Source organism: Calypte anna, chromosome 3 (assembly GCF_003957555.1).
Source record: "Calypte anna isolate BGI_N300 chromosome 3, bCalAnn1_v1.p, whole genome shotgun sequence".
Taxonomy (NCBI): Eukaryota; Metazoa; Chordata; class Aves; order Apodiformes; family Trochilidae; genus Calypte; species Calypte anna.
In genome coordinates this window covers 82,044,307-82,064,314 of record NC_044246.1, presented here as the reverse complement: position 1 = coordinate 82,064,314, position 20,008 = coordinate 82,044,307, and the positions used below count along the sequence as shown (strand labels likewise).

General features: G+C 39.7%; 2 protein-coding genes across 2 annotated transcripts in view; one reads left to right on the top strand and one right to left on the bottom strand.

Moving 5' to 3' along the window:
• The first annotated feature begins 1,164 nt into the window (after positions 1-1,164).
• On the top strand, positions 1,165-7,307 carry GJB7 (gap junction protein beta 7). Its single transcript, XM_008495383.2, has 2 exons — positions 1,165-1,858; positions 7,178-7,307. Exons 1-2 carry the CDS (start codon positions 1,165-1,167, stop codon positions 7,297-7,299), a joined length of 816 nt encoding a protein of 271 aa, XP_008493605.2. The 3' UTR covers positions 7,300-7,307.
• A 190-nt stretch (positions 7,308-7,497) lies between these two features.
• ZNF292 (zinc finger protein 292) overlaps positions 7,498-20,008 on the bottom strand; it is a 52,623-nt gene continuing 40,112 nt past the window's right edge. Inside the window, exons 6-8 of the mRNA XM_030447331.1 lie at positions 18,638-18,774; positions 17,278-17,419; positions 7,498-15,614 (exon numbers count right to left, since the gene is read on the bottom strand). Coding sequence (XP_030303191.1) covers positions 8,436-15,614; positions 17,278-17,419; positions 18,638-18,774 — 7,458 coding nt within the window. The 3' untranslated portion in view covers positions 7,498-8,435. The remainder of the gene's footprint in view (positions 15,615-17,277; positions 17,420-18,637; positions 18,775-20,008) is intronic.

Here is a 20,008-nt window from a genome sequence, read left to right as displayed (position 1 = left end):
GGCACGGTCTCAAGCTGTGCCAGGGGAAGTTTAGGTTGGATATTAGAAAGAATTTCTTTACGGAGAGGGTGATCAAGCATTGGAATGAGCTGCCCAGGGAAGTAGTGGATTCTCCATCCCTGGAGATATTTAAAAAGAGACTGGATGTGGCACTCAGTGCCATGGTCTGCGAACTGCAGCGGTAGTGGAGCAAGGATTAGACTTGATCTCTGAGGTCCCTTCCAACCCAGCTGATTCTATGATTCTATGATGTGCCACTGAGGGCTACATTTTCCCTCCTGCTAAAATTGGATGAAAACATGGAAAGATAGAACACACAGATCTGGAAGATTTTCAGTTTCCCAGGCATTCTCTCTCCTGGGAATACATCTATTTTTTGCTCTTAGAAAATGAAGGAGCTGGGGATCCTTAAGGGTCAACACAGACCTCAGAGGTGGGGCCAGCTGGGAAGGTGACTCAAGGAAGGCTCTTGGTGGTTATCTCAGATGTTCTCTTGGCTTTGAGGAGAGTCTGGCTGCCAATGGCTCCTTAGGCAGCTCTTCCAAAAGAAGAATTTCAGAGCTAGGACAGGGAGCTGTGTGGAAAAGAAACTATATAATACAAACAACTTTGGAGTAAAGTTTAGTGCATTTCTTAAACAATAAGTACTACAACAAATAACACCCAGTGAAGCAGGACAAAACTTAAAGTATCACAGAAGTTTACTAATAAATTAGACAGCAGTCAAAAAGAAAACAATTTCCATTTTGGTAGTCAACTTATTATGGGATGCATGGCTTCTATACATAAATTTGAAGTGAAATCAGATTTGACAGTGCTTTGTATTTGCATAACTGACAGTGCAAAGTCGAGCACACCTCGGTGGCACAGCGCTCGCCATTCAACCAGGATGAATGGTTTATAGCCTAATAGATAAAGCATCCTCTAACAGTAATTAAATTTTGTATAGTAGCCTCAGAAGGTACAAATTATCAGAACTAAGAACTTGTTGCTGTTTTCCTTTTCATATTTTAATAATTTAGTAATTTTAATAATTTTCAATTGCTTCAGCTACTAGTTACATTTCACCTTGAATGAGCTTCTCATTTCTCTTCACCCAAGTAAAAGCATTTCTCTGATCTTGTTTCTTTGATACAGCATTTCCTTCCTTCCATGCGGAGAAAAATGAGCTGGGGATTCCTCTGTGATCTGCTGAGTGGAGTGAATAAATACTCAACAGCAATTGGAAGAATTTGGGTAGCAGTTGTGTTCATATTCCGTCTACTGGTTTACATTGTGGCTGCAGAAAATATCTGGAAAGATGAAAATGATGAATTTGAATGCAGTATCAGGCAGCCTGGCTGTGAAAATGTCTGCTTTGACCATTTCTTCCCTGTCTCCCACATCAGACTTTGGGCTTTGCAATTAATCATGGTCTCTACCCCTTCACTCTTGGTTGTTTTTCATGTTGCTTACCGAGAGAACAGAGAGAAACACCACAACCAGAAACTTTATAGAAGTCCAAGACGTATAGATGGTGGATTGCTGTGTACCTACCTTACCAGCCTTATTCTAAAAATAGGATTTGAAATAGGTTTTCTTGCTCTGTTTTATAAATTGTACAATGGATTCAAAGTGCCACGTCTTGTGAAATGTGACATAAACCCATGTCCCAACACTGTAGACTGCTATATTTCCAAACCCACAGAGAAGATGATTTTCCTCTATTTTCTGGGTGCAACTTCATGCCTCTGCATTGTATTGAATCTAAGTGAACTGAGTTACCTCATTTTCAAATACTCCATAAAACGTTATCTGAAGAGGTACACCAAGAAACATCAAGGCTCTAAAAGTGATAGCCAGAAATCAGAAATCATCAGTCACAACAGATCCCATTCCTTGCCTTTAAATATACAAGACAAACGTGGGAAAAGTTTGTGTTGACTTGAGAGAAGGCTAGAGAGCCATCTTCCCATTCCACAAGCTGCATTTGACAAATTGCTTTTCCAAATCATCCAAATCTTTTCACATTGAAACAAGAGGTGCAGAAGTCTAAAAATTCCATAAAGTAACACAGGTGATTATAAAACATGGTGAAACAATTGCTCAACCAGTTGTGTTTTGACTAATACACACACCTGCTTTGGTACAAGCAAAAAGAGGCTTCTGGTATGCAAAGCTGGAAGAACCAGGGATTAAGATGCTGAAGAGCAAGGGGATGTACGGCCACATCCAGTGGCTACTGGTGTCTTGAAGTGAGCTGGATGGTGACGAGCTTGTTCCATTGGACTACTGTGAAAATAGAAAAATAGGGAGAGGTAGACACATCTAGTTTAGCCCATAATGATAAAGACAGAGATGGGCATTAAGATATTGGTTGAGCACTTCCTTCTGGAGGTATTTGAGCCCTTTAACAGTTCTTAAGCTACTTAGCATCAGGATGCATCCTGTAAAGGAAGGTGCTTGCACAGGCAGCGTATACCAGAGTAAAGAGTGAACTCCTGTCACCTCCACCAAGCAGCTCCTGAGTTGTTAGGGTTTTCTTCTGCTCTGTGGCTGTAGTATTGAGGGAAAAGATGATTCTCAGTTCCTTAGGATCTGAGTAGAGACATACATCACAACAGTAGCCAGTAGTGCTAGTATGTGGCAGCCTGGAGTCAGGTCCCTTTATTAAGACTGCAAGTATTGCTGCTCCTTCAGTTGATTCCCCTGCCATTGATGTGAAAACTGAAAATGCAAGAAGTATGAATCACCTATTCCACCCCTCCAAATTTCAGGATAACTCTTAAAGCACCACACACCTCTGCTCTTTGTTATATGTGTTGCTTGGGCTAAGAGAAAAGGGACAGAAATTAGCTAAGGGGGGGGGTCTTCTGTTGAACCCAGACTTCTGAGATGAGAGAAATGAGTGCCTGGTAAGATTTCAGAGTAGTGGTCTCTTTCTATTGATGGATGAAATAGACATCAGTGCTGAGCTTGGTCAACACACACGCTTTAGGAGAAAAGCACTACCTGGAATAAGTGGAGCTGCTGAAATGCTGAACTCATTTTATTGCTCATGGCAGGACAGGGGAGGAAACATCAGTAAAAGCATGGTAACTATTACTGCTGCCTGAAGGTTGAACCAAATTTTTTGTGCCGGAATAAAGAGAAGACAGAAGCAAAAGAACGATAATTTTCAGTCCCAAAAAACCCAGCTTTGGTTAAAAAACCATTACTTTTATGAGTAGCAGGATTAAGAACTGATGAATAAACTACTTGCTTCTGACTGTGATTTTCAGGCCTTTTTAATTTTTTTTTTTTATTTTTTTTTTTATTTTTTTTTTTTTGCCAAAATAAACCTGCTTTTATAAAAGGTGGAAAACATTCGCTGCCATTAAACTTAACAGCAACAGCAGTCTCTCAGCTACTAGCTTGCCAGCTTGTGGCCAGTTAAAGTTTTACATCTTGGGTGATGCTGAATCAGTCTGTAGATCAGAAATAAAATGCTTCACACGATCCAGAACGTTGTCTGTGAAATCTCTATGATCAGAGGATGTGGCTCAGGACAGAACTGCAGTCAGCAACTCTTCTGCAGCTGCTGGAGAAATCCCACCAAGCAGTGCCTGAAGCAAAACCACTGCCCACCAGCTCTGTGGAGCTGTGACTGCCACAGTTTGAGAGCCTCAAAATCACCTCAGCCCCTTTGTACCATTTCTTAAGGTGATGGCAACATTATCAAAATTTAAAAATGCTTCCAAATGACTTTAATTATTGAGAACAGAGATTAAGACAGCACAATAATGAAAAAGTATTTATTCGTTCTTTTTTTAAAGCAAGGTTTATTTGAGAGAAAATGAAGATAAGCACACACAGTTCATCCAACACAGGTTTCTGATTAAATTTGTGCACTAGCTGGTCTCTAAAGCTCTGAGGCTGCTCAGAGCTACGCACTTCGATTAAAAAAATTCCAGTGAAATAATTATTTTAATTCTTTGGAATGTATATTCAAGGTTTTATTTCTTAATTCTTATCTTCAACAGCTACGAAATAATAAATAAAATCCAAAATCAGTAGGTTTCAAGTGTCAGAGGATACTTCAGTTTTGACAAATCCAGTACCTTATGTGAAAAATATTCTGAAAAATTATTATGGACAAACCCTGTGTAACCCCCAACTCACTTGTAGCACACAGCCAGGTGGCTTTTACATTATGTACTGCAAAATGAGAGGAGTGTTTGACAGAGCCACTAATTGAAAAAGAAATGAGCATGAGACAAGGCAGCTGTCAGATTTTACTTAACCTGAGAGAACAGAGACAAACTCATCTACTTTCTGTACAGCCTTGCTCTTGGCCAGCATTTGGTCTTTTACTGGCTCCTTCCCTTCCACAGCTCTTTTCCCACCTTTATAACTTCTTTGTGCTTCAGTCTAAGTTTCACTCATCGATCCATCCATCCACCCCTAAAGTCGTTTGCTCTTACATTTTTTGGTTCAAATGAGTTTGTACACTCACTCCCTAAACAGGCTTGGTTCTTAAACTAATGGTTTAAGGGCTTTTTTGTGTATTCAACTTCCAAATCACAGACTGACAAAGTGGAAAAAAAAAAAAAAAAGTGCTATGTTTTTTTCTTTTTAAACTCTAGTAGTACAGTCTCCTCAATCATATTGCAATTGGCAGGAAGCTGACCTGAGCCCATACTCTAATGGAAAACCGTAAATCACTCCGTGCACTTTCATACAAAAATATTTACCCTCATCCCTATTTCAAAACATCTCTGCAAATGTTAAAAGATCCAAACCTTAGACAGATCCTCATTTTCTTTAAAACCCAAGTAATCTCCTTGCCTTGTGACAGAAGAGGTTTGTAAAAAATGTCACAGAAAGAAGCAGGGCAATAGCAGGAGCTGCTGCCCCAAAACTCCTGCTTCAGGGAGCTTCTCTAGCCCTGGTGGCCTAGACCTCAGGGTTGTATGCCCATGCAGGTGGGAGCCCCAGCCATACTAAATCTTTGGCACAGAAACTAATTGCAAGAGTATAGCCAACCATCTTCCCTCTGTTTCCAGAGTTAAATTTCAAAAGCATTGCTCTCTCCCTGTCCAGCTGCCACAGACAGGACATGCCACAACACTCTAGGATGAGCTGTCCCTCCCAACTGCTGAGAACGACCACCCCAAAACAAACCCACTACTCTCATTTACACTGATTTAGGAGTCAGACAAGATAGGATTTCTTTATAAACATCTTTAACCACAAGAGAGGCTGACTGCTGGTTTAAAGATGTCTTTCCATCACAAAACAACCTGTGCTCAGACTCCTGGATGGGGCTGCCTCCCTATCAGCAACAACCACTGTTACAGATAGCTAATTCCTGATGGTGTCAAGGAGGCATCTTTGCTCAAATAAACCACAGTTCATGGGAGACAGCCCTGGAAGACAGAAACACAGAGAAGGAAGGAAAAAAAGAAGGCAGAAGACAAGAGAGGGACCAGGAAGTGGAGCAGGGGCTGACAGCACCTGCCATGTCAGGGCACCCCACAAGCTGAGGAGGTGCTGGAAGAGCTGAGCTTGGCCACACTGACCTCAACCACCCCCACCACCTTGCCCCAAGGGCAGGGGTACAGCCCTCATCTCAGACAAGCTGACACAGCTACAGCAGGTCTTATAGACCACTAAAAATATTTTTTAAAAATGAAAATACAAACAAATTTTCTTTCCTCAAGGACTTCTGTGGGTGGCTTTTCCAAACCCCCGCTTGCCCGCTGCAGTCCATGACAATCAGACCTGGCCTTCAGCCTCCCACTTTAAGGTTAAAATAGTTTTGTTTTGTTTTTTTTTTTTAAAAACAAGGAAAGAAAATACCATAGTAGATTACCTGTTGGACAAGCTTCCAGTACCCACCTAAAAGCAAGTGGGACATGGAGGACACCAACTATACCAGTACAGCACCTACCCAATTGGATTAACTGGGGTATGAATGAGATAATATTAAAAATTTAATTTTCAGAAATTTAGACCCTGCATTTACATCCAAACCAGAAATTATTTCCTGGATATGTGTGATACAGTTTGTTTGGTTTTGGGTTTTTTTTCCCATTGCATTTTAGAATAGCACCATGTAGCTAAGTAGTTGTATGACAGTTTTAAAAACTGCAAATGATCCAGTAGCTCTCATTGGCAATGACAATGTTTTAACTATTTAACTTCCACAACACAGAATTTTTCCACAAATTGACAGCTGTGGGGTCTGTTGGCAGTGACTGCAGTGGTCAGGTACATCTGAAAACAAGAGATTTCAGGCAGGCTTTTTGGATCCTCTCCAGAGAGGTTCTCTGCCCTCTTCTCCCCTGCAAAACATCCCCTCAATCACCACAGCTGGCACCTCACAGCAACTCCCTCAAGGGAGGTCTCTGGTAGGTACAAGGTGGCATCACGAGCTCATAATCATTATAGTGGTCTCTCTTACAGTTAAAAAGCAAGGATTTGTTTTGGTTTTATTATTCTCAGCACCTTTGATTTACTAACTTGGCAGAATTATCAGTTTATAGTAACTCACGAGGGATCAAAAACCAGAGAAGGGGCTCTGTTCATATGGAAGCACGGGCTTTCCAGACAGCATGCTAAAAATTTAGCACCAGACAGGAAAACCGAGGGCTACACCCAGGCTGAAACACTACTGCCTTTCCACTTTCTCCTATCTAATCCTCTCTCTTACAGCAAGTCACTTCATTTGGTTCCAGGAATGTGCCCTCTACACTGATATCCAAGTAAACTGTCAAAGATTCCAACTGAAGAGCTTAAGAGCAACCAAGTGTAGCATTTAATGCAAAGCTTTACATGGCCAAGACAAGTTTATAGAAAAAGAAATCAACCCAATCTCTCCCAAGATAAAAACTATTTCATGTTACCGAAGGTAGGTCACATCCAGTAATGAGAATAATCCAAGAAGAATTTTTGGTACCACTCAATCCAGCTGGCTTGTCACATCCGAGCTAAGCATCACCAAGAATGAAAAACCAACACAGGGAGTTCCTGGGTACTGACAGCTCCTGCCAATGCACGTTCCTGCTTTGGGTTACTCAGCAAACTGGATACCTGTCAGTTCAGTTAGCAGCATACAGAGAAATCACTTCAGTCCTGGGCACTACAAGCAGCACCACTTCTGAGGCTAATTCCAGTGTGGAAAAGGGAGAGGTGGCGAGAGTGCTACCAGGAACAGTCAGCAAGAGGCAGAAGAGCATGGGGAGAGCCTATGCCATCGACAGAGCACAACCACCTTGTATCTGCAAGATCACAATCTCACTTCCCTTTCAGAAAGTGCCTTGTTTATTCAGTTTTTAATGGTATGGCATAAGGACTCATGTATTTTATAGATAGATACCAAACTGGTATTATCAAAATAAACCATCTGTTTTATAAACCCACTATTTACAAAAACGGCTTCTGAAGTTTTTTGTTTAGTTTTGTTTTTTTAACAAAAATTAAACTATACACCGATCTAAGTTACAGAAACAAAAATAACCTTTGTAAGATCACATGTATAAAACAAGAAATGAAATGTGATTTTATTTAAGGCAATACTGGGCTACTTCACAAATCACCACCTCAAATATATACACTGCTCCACACTACTAATTTTCTATCACATTCACAACGGATTCTTTAATACCAAATATTATTTTAAATCTCCAATGTAGCAAACTATTTTTATTCACATTTCCATTTCTATTATGGAATCATAAATGCTTTGTATCCAATTAAAAGCAATGAAAAATGTAGCTATAAGAAAACTATTATATTTATGAGTTAACTACATATGAGTATCATCCATAGATACTGGATGTTAGAGTTTACAAAAAATGAGTTTGTCAGTATGTTTAGACTATGAAATGTGATCTTATCCAGCTCCTCTCCTGTAAATAAATGCTTTATGCAAAATAAACTGGATATGACAGACTTAGTTAGTTTTAGTTCAAAAGTTCTTAATTTAAAATGACTAAAGGACAGTTTTAAAAACTTGCTCACTTAGTTACAAATTAAAATTCCGAATATAAATGTGTCATTTAATAGTTTAGACTTACAGACTGCTGGTGGCAGCAAAATGATTTACAATAATAAATATATACAAAAAAGATGTATCTACAAATAAAGAGTACTGTTATACATGAGCGGTGACCTGGTGAAAGATACCAATCACAGACAACTCACAAAGATTTAGCTCATGGAAAGGACAATCTGATAGAAAGTTGAGGTTTCAATCAAGTATTTACAAAACTGAAGCAATTACTCTGTTCTTCAAGTCCCATAGGGATAAAAACAAATAAGAAATTTACATGACTCATGTCATGTTTTTTGCTAGATTAAACCACTTCAAAGTAAAAGAGCTCCACAGTTACTAGCATGCTTGATGGCTTCCTATTAAAAATAAATGCTATTACAGGTTGTGGTTAAACAGTTTTTCAGTAATTTGACTCCCCTTAGTTAGTACCAATAACAACTACTTTTGCAGCTTTAACCTCTGGATTATCCTCCCAACGTCCTTCAAATTTTCTCAAATTGACAACAGGTTTCATTTCCTGGAGTTGCTTCAACACTCGCTCAGTGCAGTCTTTAAGAGTCTTGTCCAAAACTATCTTTACATTATCACCACATGGAAGCTGTGATGGGTTGGCAAACGGCACAAGGGTTTCAGTTTCAGAACATGACCAAGTGACATTATTACTTGCTAAGGAGATCTTCTCGTTGGATTTTCGGGAGTTCGAATGGGAACCTTTTTTGGCTCCGCTGCTATGGTGGTCCCTTTCAGTGTTTTTCTTTTGCTTTACAGCGGATTCTTCCAGGAACTTGAGGAATGACACTTCAAAACCCATGGGTTTAAACGAGCTCCAGTCAAAAGCTGCAGGCTGCTCTTCAGCTGTCTGAATGGCAACAGCAGTCTCCTCTTCCCTGTGCACGCTGCTCACATCAGCAGGCAGCGCTTCCTCAGTTTTTTCGGGTTTCCGCCTCTTATTCTGAGCTACGTTTTTTTCTTTGCTTGCTCTTTTTAAGTTGTTCGTTTTTTGCTTTTCCGAGGGGCAGGAGTTGCTCTCCTGCAAGTCACTATTTACACTGGAAGAGATTTTTGCTTGGTTTTCAGCACTTGAGCAATCCTCGTTAATCAGTTTAGTAATAAATAGTTCTGTCAGTTCATCCACCTCATCCTTCTCACCTTTTTCAGTTTCCTTTTGCGGTAACGTAGATGTGCTTGAATCATTATTGCTCACTATCAAACTCTGTTCAGGCTCTTTCACATCACTTTTTTTATCAGCCTCTTCTTGCTCACAAGAGGCTTCCTTTACTTGTGGGACAGCGTGCGTTTTAGAGACAATAAGAAGATTTCTGTGTTGGGAGGTAAATGCTTTGGACAGCTTGTGACATTTGTAATGTCTTATTATGTTACTTTCGCTTGTAACTACGGACGAACATCCTTTTATCATACATGGATACTGAGTTATGAACCTGCTCGTACACTCTGATAAGGCATCATTTCTTGCCTTTATTGAATACACATGCTTGCCACGTTTCAGTGAATAAGCCTTATTTTCTTGCACTTCTATCTCTTTGGAGTTTTTGTTTTCTAAGTTCACGCTTTTCTTCCGTTTTGTTTTCCCTGACAGTCTGCTACCTTCTTTTCCAGATCTGTTTTTTAAACCTCTCTGTTTGGACTTCAATGGTTTCTCCTGGTTTGCTTTGCTTGAAATGTTTTCCTGACCTGGTGTCAGCCTCCTGGGCCGTATTAGATGATCTTTATGCTTGTCATTATGTTTGTTAAAAATATGCCTCAAGAGGTTAGACCTAGTAGCATAAATACGGTCACAGCCTTCACAGTCACACTTGAACACGCCATCGTCTTCTACTTTGTTTGGCCTTATTTTAAGACCATGATCTGCCTCAAGATGTACAACGTAGTTAAGATATGTTGTAAACGAGGACTTACATTGAGACTGATCACAAGAAAACCTTCCTGCCTCTGGAGTTGATTTAATACTTCCAATTTGCTCTGCCGTCATGCCATGAAGCTTCATGTAATGTTGTATCAAGCTGGTAACTTCCTGGAAGATCCGAGAGCAGTCACTCACTTCACACCTGAACTCTCTGACAGTGGGTTTGGTTTCCACCTCCTCACGTTCCTCTTTGCCTGGGTCATTCTCCTCCTCCACTTCGGCAGAGAAGGCAGGGAGGTCTGATTTGTGCACAGCTTGGTAATGAAGGATTAGGTTTTGCTGTATTGTAAAAGCTGCGAAGCAGCCCTGATGGACACATCGGTACGGTCTGTAGGGGCTGTATCTGGTGGGGAACTCCAGAGATTTTGTCACAGGCTTCCTACGTTTTTTCTCCTCTTTTTCTTTCCTGTACCTCCTAACTGCTTGTGCTTTGGCTTCTGCCTCTGTACTAGCAAAAGAGGCTTCGCTAGGCTGCTCTAGCAGAACAGAAATCACTTCGGGAGGTTTTTCCAGGCTTTCAGGAATATTATTTTCTGGTAGAAGATTTTCCAAGACTTTTACAGGCTCTACAACTTCCTTTATCTGAGTCTCTTTGACTAGTGGAGCCACCACAGTTTTGTTTTCTATTATTACTGTCTGCAAAGTTTTTATTTCAACAGGTTGTGGGGCTGTGTTTACAGTTTCATTTTGAGATCTTCTGCCATAAGGTCTTTTAATTTTTAATTTTACCATCTCCTCTGTTGTAAAATGATGTACAAGCTGACAGTGTGCTCGAAGATTTGAGTTTCTTGTGAATGTTTTGGGACAGGTAGCCACAACACATTTGAATGGGGCATACTTCAGTTGATGCTTCTTAATTTCTAGTATCATTTCTGCAGTGTACTGATGAATCTTGCCATAGTGCTTAAATAAAGCGTCTTTTGTCATAGCACTGTAATTGCAGCCTGGATTCTGACACACGAAAGGCTTATTAACTTTATCACTAAACTGAATGTTACTTGCTTCTGAAGATATTTGGATGAGAGGTTTATTTTCAGTTGGTACAACAGGAACTGCTGGTGCTAGCATATCTGCTGGAAGACACTGGGAAACAGTCTCAGAGACCTGAATGGGCGAATCATCCTCTAGTTTCAGTTTTTGCAAGCGCTCCAAAATTTCCAACATTTGGGTATCATCCTTCTGAGATGTCTCAGGCTGAGCAGAGCTACTCTTTGCACCAGTGACATTCCCCACGTGCACAGCAAACTGTGTGGGAGCTGGCAGTTTTGCAGCATGGGCAGAAGTTCCCAAGGAAGTCTGTGCATTATTATTTATTTGCAAGTTCTGTCCTGGAGGAGCAATGGTATCCTGAACTTCAGTTTTCACCTCAAGTATCTGTGAATTCATAGCTGTTTTAATTATTTCCAGGGTTTTTTCAAAGTTCTGCATAACGTTGTCTTCTGGAGCCTGTTCCTCCAAATTTGCTTGCCCACAAGAATTTACAGCCATCATTTGGGAATCCCCATTTTCAGTTTTTACTGTTAAAGGGGGTAACGCTGTATGAGCCTCAGGATTTGTTTTGAAGTTCTCTTTGATACTGGCCACAAATAACTGATTGTCAGCACTACTCAGTTTCTGTGTGAGATTTTCCATCACCACTTGAGGGCCACAATTTGCCAGTAAGTTGGACTGAAAATTTTCTCCCTGTATTTGCACATTTCCTTCAGTGCTTTTGGTTAGAAGTCCCATAGTTGCTGTATTATTTACTGCTACCTTCTGTGATGTACTGGGTAAAAGCATGGGCGTAGTTGCTTTTCTCTTCCTCTTTGATGCACTGGTTCCCTTCTTATTCAAGTTGCTTGATCCCGAATTCTTGGGACTACTTATAACTGAAACCCGTGAACTGTTCCCTGCAAAGTTCTGCGGTGCTGCTGTGACAGTATTAGCAAACGAGCTGGGACACAAGCCATTTTCAACAGTCTTTAGCATTAAGTCCTCAGCTGCAAAACCAGGCAAACTCTTGCATTCGTTTACAGGAGGAATTTTGACACTGAGGGTCCTGGTTTGGTCTGTTAGCAGAGTAATGGGGTTGCAGACTGTCGGCAGCAGAGGGGACGCAGTTGAGCTGGGGAGAACAGGGGGATTTATCGGAGTCGTAGCAGTGACACAACTTGTTGTGACTACGTGTGGGAGTACTTCTGTGTTATCAAAGGTACTCGGGATGCCTGCAGTTTCCAAGGCTTGTTTCATAATTTGATTTCCTTCCTCATTCCCAGCAGTACTGAAGGTAGCCACACTGGCCCGTGGAAACATAGTCTGCAGTAAAGCTGTGGAACGATTTTCAGCCGCAAGTAACTGAAGGAATGCCGGATCTTTGAAGCACGTCTCTGGATTGAAGGCAGACTCCTGGGGCTGCTGCAAGTTTAAGGAATTTGAGGAAAGAATCATGCTGGCAAGCAAAGACTGTCCATTAGCCTGCAGAGCCTCTGGAGAAATTTCTGATCCGTCAAGAGGCTTACAGTAAGACCTCTTGGATAAGTGACCACCTAGTGATCTAGGATTAGTGAAAACTCGGAAGCACCTGCTGCAGATGAATTTGCCATCCCTAATTATTGCTGGCCACTTTGCCCTCTTGTTATGTTTTGGCTTCCTCTCTTTCCCATTTGGGCCCCGGCTACAATCTTTTTTCACCTTTTCTGAAGCTGGATGTTGAGAGTTAGTTTCACTGAAGTTATTTTCACTAGTCAATCTTGAGGGAAATATTTGATCAACAGTTTCCTCTTTTGGGAAAGCAGAACTAGTGCTTCCTTCTAGTTGTGATGAAAAGTTATTTGTGTTATTTTCCAGTTGTGAGAAGACGGAATTTGGTGGATTCTCCGCTGATGAAGGGAAAAGAGACATCGGACCATTTTCTGCAGGCAAAGGAAGAAAAGGATCTGAACCACCATCGATATTGAGAGGCATAACTGTTTTTGCCAGATCATCCAACTGGGAAGGTAAGGTTGCACCAGACAGATTTTCCACTTGTGAACATAACACACTTTCAGGCTCACTTTTAATACGAGTAGACAAACTTGGATTTATGACACTTTCCACTACAGGCAACATAGGACTGGCCAAATTTTCAAGGGGAGTTGGAAAAAGTGTACTTGTGACATGCTGCACTTGACTGGAACAGGTGGGATTCAGATTAGGTTTGTTTTGTGCAGTAAAAGCAGCACCACTGGGATTGCCCACTTGAGATGGCATCAGATAAATAATCTTCCCATCGTTTGGAACATTTTGCAGACTGATGGATTTTCGTGGTTTCTTATTTTTACGCTGCAGTTTAAAAGCAGCATATTGGTCAGGGTGAGCTGCCTTCATATGTTTGCCAATGCTCTGTGATGAGTTGTATGTTCGAGTACACCCCTCCACCTGACAGTTAAATTTCTGAATCGGGGCTGCTGGTGACACAGCTGGAGCTAAGGAGCTATTTATGTTAGGCTGTGAAGGAATAAATGTAATACTTTCTAAAGTTTTTAAAGGCAGGTTATATAGATTGGCTGCTGCCTTAATACTGTCTTCAATTTCAAGTTTGGAAATGGGTACACTGTTTCGATATCCTGTCTGATTCTGCATGCTGAATGGATTTACAATGCTCACTTGTCTTTCTAAGGTTTTTGATTCAAGTGCTTCTGGTTTTAGTGTGTCTGAGGTCACAGAAATATTTTGAATATTTTGAGTCTGACTGAGACAGCCTTCTTCCTTTTTCTCTTGAAAAACTGGAAGACAAGAGTCAATCGATGAGCACAGCTGCTGGGCTTCAGGTTTAGAGGTATCTACTTTACTGGCAGTAGCATCTGATTTATCTCTTTTTACAAAATTATCTTGAATCTTCTGACTAACAGCAGACACCTTAACACCACTTGCTGGAATTGCTTCTTCTGCCTTCACTGAACCTTTAGGAGACTGCTCTGAAGCAGCATCAAGCAAGGAATCACTTTGCTGCAGTACACTCACTGATGCATTCACACTTTCATTCCCTACTGGTTCTGCTTTGATTTGATTCCAGATAACATTTTCTCCTTCAGTAACACTACTTTGGTTGTCAGCCAGAGGAGATGTCAGTTCCTCTTTAACAGCAACTCCATTGGTATTTTCATTAGCATTAGAAGGTTGAGGAAGATCAGATTGATTAGTCTGGCTTTCAGTCTGCTGCACTTTCTCAGGCTCCTTGCTGTGATCCTCAACATGCTTTTCCAGCTCGTTATGAGACCGGTACACCTTTCCACAGCCTGTGACTTTGCAGGTGTAGGTATTATAGTGTTGTGCTTCATGATCATAGAGTAAATAGGCTTCAGAAAACACTCTACCACATTTAGGAAACATACACTTTGCCCTGAAGACTTGATGCTCTTTCCTATGTGTCAGCAGTTCAGCGTAACTGTTAAAACCAGCCTTACATTTCATCTGTATGCAGATATAAGGCTTGCTGCCACAGTGCATTTGTAAATGGTCATTCAGGTGAGTAACACTTACGAAATGGCGTCTACAGTACTGGCAAATCACTTTTTTGCTTTGCATTTCAAGAAAACGTTTAGCTTCTTCATTGTCTTTATGCCCCTTCGCATGTGCTATTAGATTTTTAAAATATTTAAAGCCTTTTTTACAAAACGTTACAGGGCAGGTGAACTCATTAACAGGTAGGGGCTTTTGAACTGGCACTATCTCTGGTATGTAAGGTTTATCTTTGTCATCATTTTCATCATCTGAGCCATCGTTATCATTAAACACAATGAAGTCTGTTGAATAGAGGCTGTTCTTCTTAATGGGTCGCTGCTCCTGTTTGGATACAGAATCATTCTTCTGATTCTCATTGGCAGTTGCTATTTTAGGAGGTCTTCCCAGTCTTCTCAGTGGCTTCATAGCAGCCAATCTCTCCTTGCTGGATTTTTTAACATGCAAAGTTACGTGAGGAACAAAGTTTTCTTTAGAATTAAAATTCTGGGCACAAATAGGGCAACTGTAAATCCCATCCTTATAATGTTTTTGTGCATGTCTAACTATTCTATGACCTAGGAACTCTTTGTCACATAAAACACAATACTGCATATAAGCTTGCCAGTTCCTAAATCTAGCTGATATGAACCCCCTCTCTCTCAGTTTTTTAATTTCTTTCTTTTTCTGCTTTTCATCTCCGATATCTTTGAGAAGGCTTGAAGCTTCATCAAAAGTGCCAGCAAGCCCATTCATAGAAGTTTCTTTAGTATCTTCTTGGCAACCCTCCACTTTCTCATAGACTTCACTATCGTTGAGTTCATCTATTGATGACACGATGGATGCCTCCTCTCCCATCAGTGCCAGGCACTGACGCTTGAGAGTTTTCCAGTCCCAGAATTCTGGATCAAAAGGCCACTGAGTTTTCAGGACGAGTAAGAGCTCACAGCGCAAAGAATTTGGTATTGGAAGATTCTCTTCATCATACTTCTGGTCAGGCTGGTTGTACAGCATTTCAACAGCATAATATGCATCTACAGTGGGTTCGAGGAGAAACTCACTCAGCTGACAAGCACGTTTAACCTCCAAATCATCAGGAAGCAAGCAGGAGATAGTCTTGCAAATAGATATCTTGACATCTGTATTTTCACCAGATTCCAAGCGCAATGCTTTCACACACAGTTCAATGCAGGTTGCAAGTCCAGCACTATCAATCTGTAAAGTAAAATTAATTTTAGTAAGTCAGCTTTATCATAATCCGTTATATTTGTAAATGAGATATAACTTCTTAATATTTTTTCCAGTTTTCTCAACTGCTTTGAGAAACAATGGTTTACCTTTAGATGCCATTCCTTAAGTTGCATAATTTGCCTTCATGCCACCAAAATAATCTGAAAGTTTACACACAACCAAAATACAAATATATGTTCTGTCTAATTTGAGGAGTTTAGGATTCTGTTAGAGGTGTTCAGTTTATATTTGAGAAACATCGAGCCTTTTCCATGGCATAAAGCCTGGTAGTTGTGCCACAGTATTTGAGATGAGCTTCTGTGGAGCTTTAAGTTAACACTGGGTAGAATTCAAATGGCAAAGAGGGCCACAGCTAAAGTAAGAGAAGGATGTCATCTTCAAAAAGATACACAATTTGGAAATCACTTCAGGTACAAAAGGTTTATTTTTATTTTTAAAGATCATGCAACGTCAAAATCAATTGACCTCAACTGAACACATGGCTTCATTCCAAGTTAAAATAGAAAGTGTAGTTAAATGTTCCATCATTTAAGTGTTCCAAAGGTCATGTGGTGTTTTCTCATTTATAGCCTCAGGCAACATAAATTACATTTATGTCCATTATACAGTCCCTTTATGCTGCCTTTATGAGTTGTTGTGGTATACTGGAGGATAAAGTCCAGCAAATTTATGAATGCACAAGTCTACTACCCACATGGTGTCCAATTTCTGCTATGAATTAAATGATCCACACACAACTCACTAGAGGAAAATCAGGATGGCACGGAGCAGAGAGATGTCAATACCACAAGTAAAAGTTATTTTTATTCCCTGCCAAACACCAATTTAATTCTGATCTTTGTAAAAGTTTTCTTTAAGATTAGAAGCTCATGATTAGCCACAGCAGAACGCTGCCGAAAGAAAAAAGGAATGTTTATTCTTAGAATTAATATATGGAGTTACAGAAATCCCCCTAAATTTTTTTAAAGAGCCTAATTTAGCTATAAACATTAAATAGTGCAACTACTAATGAGAAGAAAGCAGGAAAGTAAGATTATAAGGTTAGCTGAGACAGATGAACAGTTTTTAAAGTTCACAAAAGGCAAGCATTTAATTTATCAAAACAAACTGCATTCTTGGGGCAATTCAAAAGTTGTGTTTTTTCCTAAAATAAACCCCTTTCTGTCATTTTCTTATAGATTAAGATACAGCCTTCATTTCATCCCCTCATAACCTTTTCCTCTCCATTTTCTGTAATATTTGAAATATGTAAACCAATGAAGAGGAATGTTAGGACGTTCTAACAGCAAATGCCTTGTTAAGAAGACATGGACAAGGGAAGGCTATAACCTCACCTTTAGCTTTCCCATCCATCTCAGTTGTATCATCCAGGTCTTCTGGATTTCTGTTTATTCCGTGTTTTGTGTTTTTTTTTTTTTCCAAAGGAAAAAAACAGCTTTAATGATTCAAAATGAATCAACAGTTTACCTGCTGAAGGAAGCTGCTATGGCCTTCTCCTAAAACAAATCAGGATTGCCCCAAAGCTAATGCTACACAAAGAGACAGGATGTCTTAGCAGCTTTCATAGATTTTCCTGATTACAATTCCATTAAAAGTGTCAAAAATATTCTTTCAGGAGTATCCTTACCTCTGAATTAATTACTTTAATCAGGAAGAAAATGTGATAAACGGTCTTAGTTAACACGGAAAGTTGTCGACATCTCTCTAGATAAACTTGAATAGAAGGCTCTACCCTTTGCTGCAGCTTACTCCAGAAAAGAGTCAGTTCCCTAGAACAAGAGAACAATATTTCAGGGCCAGCAAGGCAACCACTAATCTGATCACAAGAAATACAAGGTTGAGAACAATTTCTATTTTGTCTTTGGGAAAGGAAAAACCCAATTTTTTTTCACACTTTATCTTACAGAGAAAAGTTTTTATTCACATCTCCACATTATTAGTATCTAATTTGCAAAATGATTACAATGACTCAATGCCAGAAGGACAGATCAGGAAAAAAAAGACCGTAATTATCACAATTTATGCTACATAATTTACAGAGTCATGACATGGTCTTGAAAAAATGTCTTGCATAGTATTTAACTCTTCACTCCACAGACTACAAGTCCACACTTCTGAATTCATAGTAATTACTAATGGCTATAGGAGGATGGCTTTTCTCTGTGGTGGATACATTTTTCTTGAGCTGCTTTGCTTTAAGAACTGAATCTAACTGTTTAGAGAAACTAGCCCCCAAAAGCCAAGCAGTATTATGGTATCTACATTAACTTATTAGTTCATTCCCCTTTAGGTGCAAATAGGCAAGAGTGTTTAGTACCTTGTGGAATGGTGTAACCCCCAAAACTTTAGCAGAATCTGTTAAAGCAAAATCCTGCATTAGCAGATGTTCTCTTGCTGTTGTATATGCAAAGGAAGTGCACAAACAAAGCAAATCCTTCAGGAATGGTACAGGTTTGGAAGTACAACCAAACTGCTAGCAGTTGGAAATTCAGACCCTAACAGCTCAAGTATCTGCCAAGAAAAACCAGTTATTTGTTCCCACATTAATAAAAGCAAGCCCTAAACAGCAAGTATCTTCATCTAGCTTATTTCAGTTCTTTGCACTCTACAAGTTTGTGAGAGAAATAAATACTGTGTCATGAAATAAAGACAGATGGGAACAGTCCTTATGCATTACATGTTGGCACAGTGCTGACTGACTGCTTGTAGGTAACACATTCCTTATCTGTACAGTGTTAGGTTATTGTCAAGAAAAAATATTAATCAGATACTAGTATTTGTAAATACCTCATCATACATGCAGTCTTCAAATTCACATTATGGAAGATACACTTGTCTTTTTTAAGTTTTCCAAGAGCCTTATCTCCTTCCTGTTTAGCTCATAGATTCTATCAGCTAATGAATGTTAACTTATGGGTAAGCTATCAGCTATATCTTCCCAAAACTAATTTTTATTCCACTAGAAAGAAAACAGTATTCAAACTCACCAGGCACAGTACATCTCTCCTTGCTGCAGCTGGCGAGATAAAAATGCTGCACATAAAATTAGAGCACTTTTTTCATCTCCATCAGATTCTAGGTTACAGATCATTTCTAGAGCATCTTTGCAATCTACTTCTGCAATCTAGAGAGAAAGAAAGAACAGAAGACCAAGACTAAGGAAGTGGTTTCATTTTCAGACATAGTAATCTAATCCTTACAGAGTAAGGATTATTAGTAATCTAATACTTACAGAAAGACAGTAATTTAGAGCTTATCAAGTATTTAACTCTATCAGATAGAAAGAAGCTCGAAAGCAAATCAGTGCATTTTTGGTGTCAAAACTGATTATGCTACCAAAAAGCATGTTTTATTGAAGTGAATAAAAGCTTGTTTCTCAGGCATAAGGCTGATTTATATTGACTGTCCCAGTCACTGAAAAATTAATGTACATTATTCATATATATTATTTACATATGGTAATTGTAATATGCAGATTTACAACTTTGAACTGCAGCCCAACACAAAAACACTAACCCAGTTTATTAGCCACTGATGTCACTACTGCTTTAATTCAATAGCAGAATAACTAATGAATCTGAAGCTTCCAGATTCACGTTCCATTATTTTAAAAAAAAAAAAAAAAAAGGAAATCTCTACAGTAAGAAGGAGACCAACTGACTGCTTTTCTAAAAGAACACTGCAGTCTCTGAAGCTTATTTGTTCAAGCAACAATGGAAGCACCAAGTTTTGCACCAAAACAAAGGAAAAACCAGTCACCCAGTAGTACTAGACACTTGCACCAGTACTGAACCAGCACACTTGTTACAACAGCTATAATCTAATTTAGTCTCAGCAGACTGATTTGATTACATCTATTGGTGCATCTGGCAGGACATGCTGGTATCTATTCTTTGACACTGGCAGTTGAACAACTTGACCACTGGAACAGCACTGCTGGAAGTCTCTCTTGAGAAATCACAAGAGCACCCAAAGCAAGAAGCGCCCAAACTTCAGACAAAGTGGCAGCACAGCCTGGGTCAGCACCATGGTATCCAGGTATTTGGTTCAGCAACCAAACCAGTTTTAAAAAGTACAACAAGTAATTTTTACATCTAAATTGACACTTTGTCAATATACTAATAACCCTTCACTGAACATCATCTGAGGTTCTACAACCTTAAAGTCATATTTGAAAGAAACACACATTTGTCAAGACCTCAGAGAGGATGGATTAACATAAGTGTCATACCAGTTTTGGCTGAAGATCTCCTTTGACCAGTGTCCCATCTCAGAGAGGGACCAAGAGTTAAATGCTCAGGCAAGAATATGGAAAATTGAACTTACAATAAAGGCATTTTCATTTTTAATTTTGAAAA

Coding starts and splice junctions, on each gene's coding strand:
- GJB7 (XM_008495383.2), top strand. CDS start 1,165: ATGAGCTGGGGATTCCTCTGTGATCTGCTGAGTGGAGTGAATAAATAC. Junction 1,859..7,177: donor CCAGAAATCAGAAATCATCA/GTCACAACAGAT, acceptor TACCAGGAACAG/TCAGCAAGAGGCAGAAGAGC.